The 17,898-nt window shown below is 36.5% G+C and overlaps 3 protein-coding genes across 4 annotated transcripts in view; 1 reads left to right on the top strand and 2 right to left on the bottom strand.

Moving 5' to 3' along the window:
* Positions 1–1,795, bottom strand: part of dcun1d3 (defective in cullin neddylation 1 domain containing 3) — a 22,253-nt gene extending 20,458 nt beyond the window's left edge. The window contains exon 1 of the mRNA XM_048173855.1: positions 1,658–1,795. The gene's annotated coding sequence lies outside the window, so the exon portion shown is untranslated. The remainder of the gene's footprint in view (positions 1–1,657) is intronic.
* Positions 1,796–2,114: 319 nt separating this feature from the next.
* On the top strand, positions 2,115–6,248 carry lyrm1 (LYR motif containing 1). Of its 2 annotated transcripts, none has more exons than XM_048173865.1 (5): positions 2,115–2,248; positions 3,487–3,645; positions 3,731–3,791; positions 3,908–3,939; positions 5,514–6,248. In XM_048173865.1, exons 2-5 carry the CDS (start codon positions 3,496–3,498, stop codon positions 5,625–5,627), a joined length of 357 nt encoding a protein of 118 aa, XP_048029822.1. In that variant the 5' UTR covers positions 2,115–2,248; positions 3,487–3,495; the 3' UTR covers positions 5,628–6,248. The 2 variants fall into 2 exon arrangements, with proteins under 2 accessions (XP_048029822.1, XP_048029821.1); XM_048173864.1 differs by lacking the exon at positions 2,115–2,248 and adding an exon at positions 2,272–2,331.
* Positions 6,249–6,442: 194 nt separating this feature from the next.
* Positions 6,443–17,898, bottom strand: part of dnah3 (dynein axonemal heavy chain 3) — a 47,934-nt gene continuing 36,478 nt past the window's right edge. The window contains 14 exon segments of the mRNA XM_048175563.1: positions 6,443–6,796; positions 7,743–7,880; positions 8,098–8,302; positions 8,473–8,615; positions 8,704–8,871; positions 9,930–10,087; positions 10,358–10,474; positions 11,376–11,620; positions 12,205–12,430; positions 12,856–14,997; positions 15,143–15,341; positions 16,199–16,381; positions 16,605–16,821; positions 16,911–17,076. Of these exon segments, the coding sequence (XP_048031520.1) occupies positions 6,443–6,796; positions 7,743–7,880; positions 8,098–8,302; positions 8,473–8,615; positions 8,704–8,871; positions 9,930–10,087; positions 10,358–10,474; positions 11,376–11,620; positions 12,205–12,430; positions 12,856–14,997; positions 15,143–15,341; positions 16,199–16,381; positions 16,605–16,821; positions 16,911–17,076 (4,661 nt within the window).

Raw genomic sequence — 17,898 nt, 5'->3', positions numbered from 1 at the left:
TCACGCCACACAGAGTCAAAAATACATCACGGAGCAAAGATGACACTGACAACACGTCGACAGACAAGACAGAGCAGGTTATTTATGATATTAAACAGTCCCGGCTTTCAAATGGTGTATTTTTTAAGAAATTCGAACAATAAAAACCGTTTTGTGGCTTTTTAATGTGTCGTGACAGATCGCTGTAGCGCCTCAGCTCAAGCGGCTTGTGAATCGATCATCTCTTCCTTCTAGTTCATTTATAACATCAAATAAACATGAATGAACATCAGAAGGAATGTTGTTTCAAATGCTGAAAAACGTCAGTACACACCATTTTTCAAGTTCAAGTCCACCGAGGTTAATCTTCTAACTCCTGACTGCTTTGTCGGACAAAATGGTGGATTCGGCGTTATGACTGGTTAGATCGCCTGTCAATCAAACTCCCGGCGAAGGGTCAATTGGATATTTACTGGCGTACTTTAGGACACTGTATGTTTAGCATATTTATTTACCAAAGTATTTACATGCTGCTCCAACATACTCCATATACCAAAAACACACTAATAGCACACCAATAGGTTTTCAATCTTTTAGATGCCACAGACCCCCACACTAACATTTAAAAGCCATCTATATAGTTTCTTGAAGAAAAAGCAAATTCATACTGTGAAAAAAATAACATTATAAAATATTATTTGGAAAATATCTAGTTTCTATTAAGCTATATTATTATTCTACTCATTATAATACTTTAGATTTATTTTTATTTACTCAATTTTTATTCATTTAAATCTCATTTTATTTATGTTTCTTTGTTTAATCAAAGTTTTAATATTTTAATTATTTTAATGTATTTTTACTTATTTAAATATTTTACTTATCAAATTCTTAATTATTTAAATGTATTTTTGTATTCATTTATATAATTTATATATATATTATTTTGATTATTTATTTAAAAATTAATACATTCAAAATTACATTTACTTTTTCTGGACCTCAGTCTGAAAGCCCTGCGGTACTTCATAAAGGTACTTATGAAAGAATATCATGGTTAAACCACTGTAAAACACAGTAAAACCATGGTACTTCTTTGTTACTGAAGATAACTCAGGTTTAATGTCAGTTTAATGATATTAAATGGTCCATTCCTCTCACAATCTCAGTCATGTATTATACAGACAGATGCTTACACAGATTCTGTCTACCTAGACAGCAGTCTAAGCATCTAAAATACACATACATAATTTTTGGGGCATCTATTAATGTATTTTTAGTCATCATAAGCGATGTTTGATGCTGTCTAGGTTAGTAGCTCACTAGATTTGAGCCACAGCCAAGAGTCTCTATCAGAATAAATGTGAAACTTTTCCTTTAAAATGGTGATTAACTGTCCATCTATACAGCAAATACACACATATCGTCTCTAAACAAGCTCTATAATTATACTAATAGTTCTGATTTATTCATATATGACTGTATGTGAGTAATAAACACTCGATATGACAGTTAAAGTCTTTTAAAGAGCTGATCTCATGTTAGCAGCTTAGCTGGTTAGCTTCAGATAAGTGTGGTTCGATTATACACACCAAACTTCATTTGAACTATATAATGTGTAGAATCTGAACAGAAACACAGCAGAGATCTGAACTGAAGGTGTTTTGTGTTGATTTACCTGAGGAAAGATGATGAAACGGGTCAGAATCAGCGCATCCCTGCTGTCATGCTAAAGCTAAAGCTAATCCCACCCTCCAGCCGAACCGGATCGGTTCTGAATATCTGTGAAAATGCAGAGAAAGGGCTTCTCTTTGTGTGCTTCTGATGCTCTTTGGGTCATTAGATGATCGTAGTTGACATTCCCCCCCGCATCACTTCCTACAGACTCGAACCTGAACCCGAACCGAACCTGCGCTGATCCGGACAGGCTCCGGTTAAACCACCACCTTTACCAGCTTTCACTCCTCTGGACCGGTGTTGGGGGGTCGGAGATGATCCTAATGGACTCGATACGGCCGCACGGAACCAAAGAAACGCGAATCAGCCGCTGATTGATCGCAGTTTCTCTTTTTGTTTGGGTTCGAAGGAGTATGCGTAAAAGCGACGCAGACGTAGCTTGCGCGAACATCACACATATGCGAGTGCGTAACATGGGAGCGTCCCGGACTAGTTTGAAACAAAACTCCGCGCAGTTCGATACGTCATTCCTCGCAAACACGTGGACGGTGCGGAAGTGCGGAGATGTTCACATAAGCTGTATTGATCATAGGTAATATTTATTTCATCAGGAAGCGGAGATAATGAGCAGCTAGATTCTTAATGAATAAAGCGGAAGACTGTAGCAATTATAATGTATGTCAAGGATGTTTCAAACCCTGCAGATCTCTGATTGACAGATATCCTGTTTACCTAACTGTACATAGAGGTCATGCTTCAGATTTGTGTTTGTGTAACATTTTTTTGTGCGCGTTTTATTTTATTCTGAATAATAATGATTATTTCAACATATGCATGATAATTAACTATATATAAATATATATATACACACATATATAGAGAGAAGATATAAGGTATGTAAATGTGTGTGTGTGTGTATATATATATATATAACATTTTAAATGTTAATTAGCATTAGAAATAACAATGATGAATATATATATATATATATAGACACACACACACACACACATAATTGAATATAATTATATATATATATATATACACACACACACACACACATATCATACCTTATATCTTCTCTCTCTATATGTGTGTATGTATATATATATATATATATATATATAGTGCTGTCAAATTATAATATATGTATGTATATATATATACATATACATACATACATATCATGCCTTATATCTTCTCTCTCTCTTTCTATATATATATTAGTGCTGTGAAATGATAATCCCATCCAAAATAATTTTGTTTACATAGCCTGTATTGTGTATATTTATTATGTATATATACATACACACACATACATACATGTTGTATATACTTAAGAAATATTTACATTTATACAATTTATATTTATATAATTTATATTTATATATATTTTATATTACATATTAAATGTTTTTAAATATATACATTATTATATATACATAATAAATATACACAGTACACACATTATGTAAACAAACTTTAATTTTTAACTTTTATCGCGATTAATAGTTTGACACCATATATATATATATATATATATATATATATTTAGAACTAAATGTCTAAAAGTAAAAGTAAAAAAAATACTTCTATTTTTCATTCTTTTCTAATTTCATATATATTTTCCATTAAAATTATTAGATCAGATAAAAATATTAAGAGAAAGGGCAAACTGAAACATGAACATGAATATGAAGAAAATAGAAAAATCCTTTGGGAATTGTAGAGCTATTTCAAAGGTGAAGTAATAATGTACTGTCATTATTATACAGTATAATGTCAAGTTCTTCTAACACGTATAGTATTGTTGTCTGCTCATGTTCACAGGTGGTCCGGATGTCTCGCTCAGAAGTGCTGTCTCTCTACAGGAGGGTCCTGCGCATTGCACGCAGTTGGAAGGCTCAGTCTGCTCTTCCACAGGACACTGACACCGAGCGGAAATATATCGCTCAGGAGGCCCGAACCCTCTTCAGACAGAACCAGCAGGTGTGGACTGACCTCACATCACCTGAGGACCTGTTAGACATCTCGTATCCACAGCATGTTTTCTGATATCTGCTCCCTGTCATAGATAACAGATCCAGAATCAATCCAGAGATGCATTGAAGAGTGTGAAGCTCGGATAGAGATCGGTCTGTATATTATATCAAATGCTTCATTTATGAGCTGAGAAATAATTAATGGCATTTTACAGACATTTTTGGGTGTTATCAAATAACAGGTGATTTTATTTTGTTTTTTATGGCAGGACTGCATTATAGGAACCCCTATCCCAGACCAGTAAGTATATCCACATAAGAGCTAATAATAAAAATATTGCTATATTTGTGAATAGAAGTGATCTCATGAAGAAATATCTTTATATATATACACCCACATTTTCATTACTTTAATGCAAAGAAAACCCCTCAATATCATCATTAGTGTAATACAATAATGAAAATCATATATATTAATTGCATTGTACAAGTGTACATATTAATGTATAATATTTTTTATGCAAAGATTTATTGATCCTAAAAAGGTTTTGTTGTCTTTCTTTTTCATTTGGGGTAAAATATGACTTGGTCATGTTCTCGGTAGTTTAGAAAGATTTAGGTTTGTACTTATAACCACTATTTATGATTTTAAAAAAGTTACATTACAAGTGTGTTACAGTTACATGTGACATTCATTTCTTCATTTAAGTCAGGAGTGCAAAATCAATCAGTACTTACTGTTATTTCAAATAGAATAAGGGCATTTAGTCCAAAAGTGTGCACATTTGGAGAAATATTTACTTCATATTTCTTTAGGTTTTAAAGGATTAGTTCACTTTCAAATGAAAATTAGCCCAAGCTTTACTCACTCTCAAGCCATCCTAGGTGTGCATAAGGCATAACCTGATTTTGCTGAGTTCAGCATGTTCCTGGGTCAACATTTTTGTTGATCCTGGAACAACATTCAAATCAACCAATCAGATTTGAGGGACAATATTACAGATTATGTCAAGTTTAGGCTTAAAATCATGAATTGGTGCTTCTACATCAGTGTTATTCATCTATCATTTCCCTCTGATTTTTGGGATAACCTATGGGTAGGGTTAGGTTTAGGCTTAGGAATAGGGTTAAGACTAAATTTTCAGACTGGAATGTTGTTCCAGGATCAACAAAATATGTTAACCCAGGAACGCATCTAACTCAGCAACATCAGGACGTGCGTATATGACTTTCTTCTTTCTGATGAACACAATCTGAGTTATATTAATAAATATCCTGATGCATCTGAGCTTTATAATGGCAGTGAACTGGGGTCACGAGTATGAGCTGAAGAAAGTGTTAATAAAATCCTTCTGAAGAGAAGCGATGCGTTTGTGTAAAAAAATATCCATATTTAACAAGTTATGAAGTAAAATATCTAGCTTCCGCCAGACCGCCTTCTGTATTCAAGTTACGAAGAAAGTGTAAACTGGCGTTGTGTCAGTTAAACTTTTTTCCGTAAGTTGAATAGGGAAGGTGTAGGACGTAGCGTAGGCTTTTTGAACTGCAAGAGTTTTACACTTTCTTCATAAGTCGAATACAGAAGGCGGTATAGGATGTGGATGGATGCACTTTCTTCAGCTCATACTTGTTGATCCTCGTTCACTGCCATTATAAAGCTTGGAAACATCAGGATGTTTATTAATATTTCTCAGTGTTCATCTGAAAGGAGCATGTCATATACTCCTAGGATGGCTTGAGGGTGAGTAAAGCTTGGGCTAATTTTCATTTGAAAGTGAACTGATCCTTCAAATTTGGAGTGAGATATGACTTTGAAATGTTTCCTGGCAGTTTTTGTGAGATTTACACACTAATACGTCAAATCTTTTCTCTCAGACGTATCTTCCACCGATGGGTCTCGCCACTCAGAAAGGTAGAAAGCTGCGAGCTCAGCAGAGACTGAGGAAACAAGCCAAACCTGTGTACCTACAGTCACATGACGATACCTGACACTAACAGACTTCACTGTAATGATCTTAAACTGTGTAGGACATCGTGTTGAAAAGCATCAGGGAACATTATAAAGTTTGCTGGTTCATGTTGTTTATAGCTTAAAACATATTACCCTCACTGCCAGTGTAAAGCATGATGAGTGTTAACGTGAGCTGTTTTGATTCATGTTAAAAGGTGTATTTATTTTGTTGTCATAAAGTTCTCAGGTAATGTTGCATTCAAAGTATCTAGCTGCATTTCTATTAGTTTATTTCTCATCATTCATTAAACTTTAGAGTTTACATTAGAAATGATTTCTGCACAGAAGTTATGTTAAAGTCACCATGAAACTGAAGACTTTTCCCTATTGTGAGGTATATCTGAGTGAAACGGCTTCTCAAACAAGAACAAATGTAGGGCGGGGCTTGATTTTGTCTGTGAGGAATTGATTGGATGGTTGTGGTTTGCTGTTGGTGAATCTCGTGAGTGACAGGTTGCCCCGCCCTCATCATCGGAGAAGTCGCTTCAAGAGGGAGAGGAAAGTTATTTTGATTCAAGATTACGAGACGTGAATTAAAAATAATAATGTGCACAGATGAATTCATTTATAATAAATACTTAAATATTCCATAAAAACAAGATTTGTCTATTTTGTTTACATGCTGATTTTAACGTCTAAAGAATTACACAATAGTGCTTTAAGCCATTTTGTTTTATTACTCCATTCAGTTATATTAAATGTAACCACAATATGCTAATCTGTGCTGTATTTTTTTCGGGTTTTGACATGTTTGGCATGTTAAAATGTAAAACACAATCTGTTGTGGATACGCTCAGTTATCCAGCTGGCACAGGCAGGCGACCCCGCGGTTGATCCAGTGTTTCTGTGGCTTGTCCGAGGGCAGCTCGATGGACAGCACGTAGTTGGTGGAGTGACCGGTGGTGGAAAGAGTCCCACGCCTGGCGCTGGTCTTGTACACGGGACAGATGTAAACGCTCTCGTGCAGGAAGGTTGCGCTCTCTCCAGGCTTCAGCCAGATTATGGGCAGCGGGTCGAACAGAACTTTAGGAACAGACTCACCGATAACCATGTGCTCTCGATCCCAGCGCGCTCCCTCTAGGAAAAACCCACGGACGTATGCGCCATCCTCCGGCTTCTCCTCCATGTGAGTTTCCTGCGTACAGACCTAAAAGAGATACGCATTATGATCTACTCTACTGTTCATAAGTTAGGGGTCGTTTTATTTTTTTAATATAAATTTATACTTTCAATCAGCAAGGACTCATTAAACTGCTCAAAAGTTACAGAAAAGACATTTATAATGTTCCTATTTCAAATAAAGGCTGTTCTTTCAAAGTATCAATGTATCCAAAAAAATGATCACGTTTACAATAAAAATTAAGCAGCACAACTGTTTCTTGAGCAGCAAATCAGCATATTATAATGATTTCTGAAGGATCATGTGACACTGAAGACTGGAGTAATGATGCTGAAAATACAGCTTTGATCACAGGAATAAATTATATTTTACTATATATTGAAATAGAAATTAGCCATTTTAAATTGTGTTAATATTTTGTAATATTGCCGTTTTTACTGTATTTTTAATGAAATAAATTAAGCCTTGTTGTGCATAAAAGACTATTTTCAAAAACTGAAAAGAATCTTACAGACTTCAGACTTCTGAACGGTAGCGTTAGTGTAACAACACCAATCACGTGTGTTTGCTGCTGAATATACCAAAAATACTGAGTTTAAGATTGTTTATAAAACAGATCTATGGAAGCCTGTTTCCGGACTAATTGTGACTTTTTATCACACAGTTCTGACAATCGCGAGTTATAATGTCAGAATATCTCAATTCTGACTTTATAACATGCAATTGAGACTTTTTAATCATGCAATTCTGACTTCATAGCATCCAATTGCGAGTTTATATCATGTAATTCTGGAAAAAGAAGTCAAAATTGCGAGATATAAACTCGCAATTGCAAGAAAAAAAGTCAGAATTGTGAGACGAAAAGTCAATTACCTTTTTTATTTTTTATTCAGTAGCTAAAACAAGCTTCCATACAGATCACCCCCTTTTTAATACGCTCTCAGTTTCTTTACTCTGTCATTGGCACACAAACCTCAAACTCAAAGCCGATGTAGTCGATGGGGATGGTGTATTTGCGAGCGAAGTTCTGAGACACACCAGTGAGGAACGACTGAGTGAAATAGAACGCAGATATCCAGAACACAGACGGAGGGCCGTTATCAATCCAGTCCTAAAGCACACACAAAAAGATGGCTGAAATATTAGAAACAGCTTGGTGACTAGTGCTAAAGGTAGTGCATAACTTGTTTTAATAATCTCAGAGCACACATTGGCTGACCTAGTCTCCTCATTACATCTAGTACACACTACAAAACAGCATTGTGTCGCCTTGCACATATTTACCTCTTCCCCCTCCAGTGTTTTATTTTTCATAGGTACTCGCTCACCTGTAGAAACTGCAGCCTGGCAAGGAAGTCAGACACGTAGCTTCCGAGGGGTTTCAGGGAAGGGTAGGACTTTGCGGCCCACATGGCCGGCACTTTCCCAACGAGAAGACTGTTGAAGACGTTCTCCAGCTCGGCTGACATCACAACCTGTCCCCGAAGTGCCTTCTGGGTGTTTAACAGGCTGCTACGCACCACCTTTGACAGCCTGTAAATTTACATTCATGCATTTGGTAGACGCTTTTATCCAAATAAACGTATATTGCATTCGAGGTATAGACTTGATCATACATTTCCTGGGAATCAAACCTTGGCATTGTTTGAGGAGGAATGTTATGATGTATGTAAATCAATGTAGGTGACGAATATGTCCGGTACCTGTTGAAGCGAATGAGTTCCTGGCGCAAGACGGTGTTCATCGATTCCTCATACAGGAGTGGGTATTTATTGGTCACCATCTCAAAGTCAAAATCACAGGGAAGCTTGGCCAGCATTCCTTCGGCCAGCTCGTCTACCACTTCCTGTGTGGACACAGACAAATGCATTGACAGAAAGACCAGGTACACAAAACTGTCAATCATTTGTCATTTACCATCTGCATCCTCCCACCTGTGGAGATTTGGCTCCGCTGCTAGTTTGTCTTGGTAGAGTCAGCAGCACTCCATCTAACAGCTGATTGGTCTCCTGGTTATCCTTGGTGATGTTAGCATTGCTGTGGAGGCCGAAGACCTCAGGTTCAGCACTGATGGGCAGGTTGCGGATGTAGTCCACATAACTCTACATATAAAAGAGATTCATCTTCTGTAGCTCTCAAATCACATACCCACAAGCCAGTGTTATTTTAGTATCCTTAATATACTGTTTTTATTAATATTTAGAATTTTCCATTTTCATTTTAATTTTTACTTACAGTTTTAGTAATTTTGTTGTTCTTGTCATTTTAATTAGTTTTTGATTTGTTGGAATTTTTGCCATGTCTATATAGTTTTTATCATTTTTTTATTAATAAAGTTTATTAAATGTAGTCAATTTTCCATTTTCATTTTAATTTTTATTTACAATTTTAGTAATTTAGTTGTTTTGGTCATTTTAATTAGTTTTTGTTTTGTTGGAATTTTTGCCATGTCTACATAGTTTTTAATTATTATTCTATTAATAAAGTTTAATATTAAATGTATTACATTTTCCGTTTTCATTTTAATTTTTATTTACAATTTTAGTAATTTTGTTGTTTTTGTCATTTTAATTATTTTTTTGCTGTAATTTTTGTCATATGTCTATATAGTTTTTATTAATTATTTTTTATTAATAAAGTTTATTATAAAATGCATTTGATTTTCCATTTTCATTTTTATTTACACTTAGTAATTTTGTTGTTTTTTTATTTTAATTTTAAAATATTACATTTTTATTTTTATTTTGAGTTTTAAAAATTTTCAACTTAAACTTGACAAACACAAGAAATGCCAAGTAACTGAATATCAACTAAAATAAAGTTTTTTTTTACATTTTATTTCATATAATGATTTTTTTTTAACACTTTTAGTTTTAATTAACTAAAATAATTCACTGCCACAAACATGAAGCTTCAATATGCATCATGGTTTTCGCATGTCTCATAAATGATCACAATTCAGCACGTTTTAATGTTTTGACTTACGCAATGCATCATATGACTTAATTTCTGGATGAACTATTCCATTAAGCATCAGTAAAATCAGTATAGTTTATAGTTTATGCTTCTCTTTTGCATAATAAACTGACTTCAGCTGAACAATGACACAATTGTCTTTTTAGAGCTGCTTTTCAGAATTGATTTCTTTTTGCGTGTGTACCTGGTAGGGAGCGTGTGACGGCACATAGTACAGATCTCCCTCACACACACGATACTTGTCCTGTTCGATGAGCTCCCAGCTGTAGAAGATGGAGAGGAGGGACATCAGCAGCCTCCGGTCCTTATCGTCAGTCACCCTCCCACCATAATTACACTCTCCTACAAAGAACATGAGCCAACGTGACCTCAAGTGTGACAATGAAACTATATTTCATCAAATACTGTAGATGCTAAGATGGGTTTGTATTACAAATAATTTAAAGAACTAGATTTTTACATTTTCTGAGGAAAAGAGTGGTGTTTGCCTATACAAAACTCACCACCATAATGCTAGGGTGTTGCTATGTAATTACTAAGTGGTTCTGAGTGGCTGTTAACACACTGCTATGTGTTTACTAGGGCTGTCTGCATGGTTGTTAGCTTAATCACCTGTCAGGTACGTGAGGGCCTCAAGCGGAACCTCCTCATACTCGTCCAGGAACATCTGGATCTGACGAATGCTGATTCGTAAGTCAGACTCATTAAACTCATATGGAATATTCCATCCTGCAGAGAAAGATGAAAAGAGAGGATTGAACACACATATTAAATTTCAGAATGAATCCCCCTTTAGAAGATATGAATCAGTAAATAAGTCTTACAAAATACAAAAGAGTCAACACTGTGGCTCCCAAAAACATTTAATGAGCTCACCAAAAGAGTCTGATGAAGAGCATGTAGTTTGAAACATCACATTTGTTTTGGTAAGCTTGTTAAATGTTTTTGGGAGCAAAAGTTTGACAATAATTTTTCATTTTTTTCCAATTACTTTTTTTTTTTTTTTGGTGGATGTTTTTATTTTTGGGGTACCGCCTTAGACTGGTTTAAATCATATTTGAAGGATAGATCATTTTCAGTTTGCATTGGAAATTTGTGTTCTACATCAGCTACATTACATAGTGGTGTGCCACAGGGTTCTATACTTGGACCTATTTTATTTTCATTGTATATGTGCCCTTTAGGCTTAATTTTTCGTAAATACAATATTATGTATGCAATACTACTGTTGTAATTGTTTTTGTTGCACTAATTATGCTGGAAAGCACTTTGATCAACAGCAGTTGTTATAAATGTGCTATAGAAATAAAACTTGCATTGTATTGTAGTGTATTTATTTGATTGTTGGATTATCACTCTTCCTAATAATATCCAGAACATTAGACAAGCTTGCTTTTATAATAGTGTTTATAGTTTTCAGGGGAATCAAACTATGAACCTATAGCTGCCTCATCTTATTAAACTGCCATTCGATTGTGGTTGTGTAATACGTGTTTAGAAAAGATTAGATCAGGTAGATTGATGATAGTATGCCAGAGTATCACAGCAGCTTGTCCTCTAGAGATGGAGGCTGAATCAAATGAAGGATTACAGACAGGAAAGCAAACTGCATTACAGATACATATCTGACCGAGTGGGCCGAACGTTCTCCTCTCCTGTACCAGAGCGTGGAAGAAGCAAAGACCGAACAGTAGCTTCTGCCAGATTTCCTGCTTAGCGGAGCTGTTGAAGAAGGCGGGGTCTGAGATGGGATCGCTGATGTAAGATCGCAGTAAATTTGCCCTTAGTCCTTTGGGAGGCTCATTCGTCATCTTCACCCCATTCTGCAAAACACTCACTGGAAACTTATCAGATGGTTGACTGGTCAACCACAACCTAAAACACAAAGAGTTTGGGGTTAGGATATTGGGTAAGTAATTGGGACATTTTTTGTCCCACAAACCAAAAGAAAAATAATAAATAATATTTGAAAAAATGTTGATTACCACAGAAAAATATTTTCTTTTTTTGCTTTATTTTAATCTCATTTTAATTAATGTAATGAAAAATTCATATACTATTGATTAATCTTATTTATAATAATTAATTATTTAATTACATATTGGTAGTATTTATTTTACTACATCTATTTTTAAGCTGATTTTAAAATCATTTTGTAGGATGATTTGCATAACTATATTATAATAATGAGAATTTGGGGGGAAACATGCTTAATTGTCATTAAAATAATGCCACAATGCTGAAATCTTAAATTATCATAAAGCACGCTTTATGAAAAATATAATTTCTTTATTTATATTTATTTTGATTTTGAGACTAAATATATCCTTTGTATTTCACTTCATGTTGAAATTGTGTGTGAATTGCTTTAAAACTGACCACTTCAGTCATGATTATTTTGAAACTTTTTGATTTTGATAATTTTTTTTAGATGTAACGTAAACAAGCATTGTTTCTACCTGAAGCTGGTGTGTGTGTTTTCAGGTGTGATGACCTCCTCGCAAATCTTCTCCAAGGTTGGCATCCAGCTGGTTGCGAGATGACAGTTCTGCAGTACGACCCAGCTGCCGTCGGTCAGCGCTGCCTTGATCAGCTGCTCAGCTACTGGACCTTGACCTTGACCGAGAGAGATTGTTTGGGTTTTACTGCCGCCCATGCCCAAGTCATCTGCAAACTTCAGTAGTCCTGGGTAAGATAAAGAGGGAAAGAACATTTAATTGTAAATGTTTATATCTGCGCTGAAACAGTCATACACTGTGATTCTATTTCTTATAATATTATAATAAAAACACATGGTTGGAACAAACCATGTTTATCCTTTTTCTCATTTTCATTTAGTTTAACTTGAAGTACTAAAACTAAAACTGAGATAAAAATTAATTAAATCTATATAGACACATAAAAAAATAAATAAAAATAACAAAACTAACTAAAAACTAACTAATTTAACTAAAATTAAATTAAAATGTTTATAAACAAAAACTGATTTAAAATATTAATAAAAACTGTAAAAGTATATTAAATTTTCAAAACAAAATAACTACTGTTGTATATCAGAAGGAACAATAATATATTATTAAAAAGCCCAAAAACATGTTTTACTGTTTTACCTGCAGTAGGGTCTGATCCTGGAGAGAGGACAAAGATGAGTGGCGAACAGCAGTTGGAGTCACTGTAGCTTTCTGCCAGGTCGAAGGTCGGCGGCTCGATGTACGCGCGGCCCATATTGTCCACAATAAACTGCTGTACCGCCAACACAAGTTTATCCGGTCTGAAGCAGCGCAGCACCACCATGCGCTCCATGCCCACTACTTCGCACCACTTCCCAGGTAACTCCTCGTCCTGCGGATGACCAGAGTCATAAATCTGCTTCCATTGCACAATGTTCTCCTGCACATGCTCAAACAATCCTTCAAGACGGGGAAGTTGGGAAGCCCGGACTATTTCAGACCATGATTTGTCTGAAAGCCACTCCGGGGCTGGGTTGGGGAATGGGTTTTCCAGAGCGATGCCTCCTGTGAGAAGGAAGCGCCAGACGAGGTCGTCAACCTGACCTTTTCCCTGCATGATTCCAACGGTCAAAAGCAGGGAGAACAGCAGCTTGTCCTTCTCGAACAGAGAGCGACACACGTTATAGTAAACGCGCAGGGTGAAGTGATCCAGGATGTTGGCTATGCGGATCTGTAGGTCATCGCTAGGTGTGCTGTGAGCAATGGAGTGCAGGTACAGGTTGATGAACCACGTGAGAGAGTATTGGTACATGGGATCGATGTTCGCCAAATCTGAGATGCAGAAGAACAGAATGGACGAGTGTTCTGCAACCGGCCGGTAACCCATTCGAGTTTCATCAATCTCATTTTCAGTCACGCTTGCGATCTTCTGCTTCTCGGATATCTCTTCTGACAGCACTTTAGATGATGAGAGAACCCTAATGGCAGTCTCATCCTCTAGGATGTTCCCTTCAGAAGAAGAAAGAACCTCCAGGATTTTGTTCTCAATCTCCTTTAGCTGTTTATTATTGGCTGCACTTTCGAGAATCAGCTGATTTTTCTTCTCCTCAAGTTCTGGTTTCTCTTTGGCAGCGACAATCCCCAGAAGCTGATCTTCGAGACCCAACGGTGTGATCATGAAGTTCAAAAGACACACTTTGACCGCCACCTCCGGCAAGTAATGCGGATTCCTCAACCCTGTTGTTATGTAGAACCGGAAGTCGCTTGAATATTCCACAGTATTCTCGCCCAGTTTCATATATTCAACGCCCTGCTGCTTAAAGGTCTGTTTCAGGAGAACCGGCTCTAAAACTGCATCCAACTCCTCGCCGACGTTCTCCAGGAGGACTGGTGTGCCAAACTGAATGGCGTTCTCGAGGGTACGGATGTAGTTGCTATCTGAGAGCTTGATGACGGAGAGTTTGTTGGCTTTGTTCATGTTTTTTATCCACTTGTTGGCTTGGCCCTGAGGGTCGATCATGAGTGGCCAGCGGCGAGAGTTCGAGACGATGATTCCGTTGTCGATGGAAAATGAGTCCACGGGTAATCCAGAGATCTGCCATGATCGGATCAACACCTGGTTTCCAAGAGTGTTGCTAAGTGTGAAGTCCTTAGAACATGGCACCTTCTTCTCATTGCAAAGCTCGTGCCACTTTCGCTGACACTCCACACGATAGTCGACGGTGAATGCGCCAAGATACGACACTGTAGCCGAGGACAAAAGCACATCGCCGGTCAAGTCGGTGTATTTAATGCCGAGGAGTCGCGCGGCCTCCGTCCATCTGTCCTTTTCTCCTCCCAGCCCACCGATTAGTTTTTCAGCTCGTATTAGCTTCTGGGAACAGAGCTCGATGTTTGCTTCTAGGTCTTTTTTCTTCTGTATCATCCCTTCGAACGTGTCATTCAACGCCTGCAGACGATCCTCCACCTCCTTCAGCTCGGCACGTTTTACGGCTAACATCTGCATCTGGACAGCTAGCTCTTCTTCTGCTTCTTTTAATTTCTCCTTCTTGGGAGCAACAATCTTCGCCACACGCTCGTACACTTCCATGGCACGCACCCATTTGCAAAGGCCCTCGCAGGCAGAAGACACGCTTTTGATTACTGAAGGCTGAAAATCTGGGTTGTCTATAAACTTTTCTCTGATTTTCTTGATGTTAGCGGCAGGTATGTTGTCCTTGTTGAATGTTTTGAGGCTCTCAAGGAACTTCATATCACCTAGAAGCTTCTTAGATGGCCCCCAGAAGTCTTCAACCATCTTACCTGTGTAAAAAATAACAGAATAGCTAAAGATGCAGGCAAATGGTGATCTTAGTGTGTATCTTGGCTGGTTTAATGTGTCCTTCAACCAATGCTGTGCTCAGGACAGACAAAAGTCTTATGTTTAATGTGTGCTGCTTTTTCATACCTGATCCACCAGGGTCTTGTTTCCTCTCTGGTTTAATTCCCTTCATGACACAGATGGACTCCATGACAAGTTTGACAGGACCAGGGGGATTCTGCATTGTCTTCAGGACAGTAATATCAGCTGGTTTCAGTGTGTCCAGAGCAGAAAGAGCCGCTTCCAGCGCTGGCATTGCCTCCGCAAGATCCCCCTCACACTCATCCTATCCAACAATAAATTCATTGATTTAAACTTCTTTAAATCATAGCTTGACTTGACTAAAGTTATGAGCTGGAACATACTCTAAAACAAGTAGCCTATGCAAATGTACAAGCTTTGCAATTCAGCACTCCAGTCAAGTCACGTCACTTTTATTTATATATAGCACTTTATACAATAGATTGTTTTAAAGAAAGCAGCTTTATAGTATTACACATGAAAAACGGTGTCAGTGTCGCGTTCAGTTCCAATTACAACTTCAACATAAAGCAGATTTCCAGTGAACCGGTGAAGATTTCCAAGTCTAAAAAGTTGGATCCCCAAAACACGTGTACCTTTTACCTAATCTCCATCGACAAATGGTAGTTTGAAGCCAGAGCAAACTTTTACAGAAAGTTCACTTTGCCAAGATGTTTTGAACTCATGGAACGAATTTCAAACAAACTGTGTTTGACATGATTTTGTTTGAAATGATGTCATACCAGTTTGTTCTTTGATTTCGCTATATACCTGTAGTTAATCGGGGCCTTAACAAACTGTTAGCTGGAGTTACATCTGTGCCATTAAACCAGTGTTATTGTTCTTAAAACTACCTAAAACATGTTGAAAGTTTAACTGTTTTTTCCTCAATGACAAAGGTTCTTAGAATAAGACTGTTTACACTAATGAACCCCTCTAGTGAACACTGAAACTGCAAAATGTACTTGTATTGAAACTGCATTCTAATAAATTATGGGTGAAACTGATGTTGGTAAGGGTTTGAAGGGTTTGCATTCAGATACCGGCTTGGATTATTTTTATAAGCCTTAGATACAAATGTAATGCTTTGAAGACCTGAAATCCATTTTTCCCATCCGTTACCTTAATCGCTTTAGCAGCAGCTGCTGCATCATTGGCGACTTTCTCATCGGCACTGACAAGCTCTTTCTTAGCATCAACCTCTACAGTCTCTTTTTCTATCTTCACCATCATCTGATCAGTCTGCTTTGCTGTCTCGATCAGTTCCGGCTGTAGAGCTGTGAGCTCCTGCTGCATGACCGCTACCTGCAGATCACACACACATACACAGCACTGTCAAAATCAATATATTCATGACTAATGACTATGCACATATTATATATATATATATATATATATATATATATATATTTATATATATATATATATATATATATTTATGCATAGAATAGAAGAGCAGATGAACAAAATGAAATGTACAGAGAGTATTATGAAATGATGAGTGAAGCATTCATATTTTCTGTCTCACCTGAGAAGCAGCAAAGTCAAGTTTCTGCAAGCCGACTATGTAGCGATTCCTGAGCTCATTCACCTCGCTGCGTTTGGAATTGAGCAAGGCTTTAAAAGTCAGGATGAGCTCCAGGTAAGAAGTAGGAGTGACGTAATTATGTCTGCGCAGCTGGGAGTAGTAGCGCTCTGACAACTCTTGCACACTCTCCTGGAACATTTTACACATTTCCACCACCCTGAGAATAATGCAAAGCAGACAATATGAGCCTTTATATTTGAATACTATCATCTGTTAAAGGTAATAAATTCTGGATCATGACCGCACTCCATCCTGATGTTGTCTTCCAGGTCCAGATCCTCAAGGAACTTGTTGGCGACCATCTCCAGAGCGTCTTTGGGCCAGGCCTGAAACCAGTCTATGGTGCAGCAGTTGATCAGAGATGGGAACATCCTCAGACGATTGCGGAAACCTTCACCTATTGGGCTCATTGCTATTGGGACAAACATGCATAGAGTTTTATATATGTTTAAACAAGAATATTATATAATATACATAATAATTATAATGGTAATTGATTTATATTAAAATGATACATATATATATATATACAGTTCAAAAGTTTGGAACCACTAAGATTTTTAATGTTTTTAAAAGAAGTTTCGTCTGCTCACCAAGGCTACATTTATTTAATTAAAAATACAGTAAAAACAGTAATATTGTGAAATATTATTACAATTTAAAATAACTGTTTTCTATTTGAATATATTTCACAAAGTAATTTATTCCTGTGATGCAAAGCTGAATTTTCAGCATCATTACTCCATTCTTCATTGTCACATGATCCCTCAGAAATCATTCTAATATGCTGATCTGCTGCTCAAGAAACATTTAATGTGTACAATTGTACAAAATATTTGTGTACAATATTTTTTTTTTCAGGATTATTTGATGAATAGAAAGTTCAAAAGAACAGTGTTTATCTGAAATCTAATCTTTTGTAACATTATAAATGTCTTTACTGCCACTTTTGATTGATTTAATGCATCCTTGCTGAATAAAAGTATTCATTTCTTTAATTTCTTTTCAAAAAAATAAAAATAAAAATTCTTACTGACCCCAAACTTTTGAACGGTAGTGTATAATGCTACAGAAGCTTTGTATTTCAGATAAATGCTGTTCTTTTGAACTTTCTATTCATCAAGGAATCCTGAAAAAAAAGTACACAACTGTTTTCAACATTGAAAATAATCATAAATGTTTATTGAGCAGCAAATCAGCATATTAGAATGATTTCTGAAGGATCATGTGACAC

The sequence above is a fragment of the Megalobrama amblycephala genome, linkage group LG22 (assembly GCF_018812025.1).
Source record: "Megalobrama amblycephala isolate DHTTF-2021 linkage group LG22, ASM1881202v1, whole genome shotgun sequence".
Lineage (NCBI taxonomy): Eukaryota > Metazoa > Chordata > Actinopteri > Cypriniformes > Xenocyprididae > Megalobrama > Megalobrama amblycephala.
Note: the sequence above shows the minus strand (reverse complement) of the source record. Positions and strands in the feature narration are given on the sequence as shown.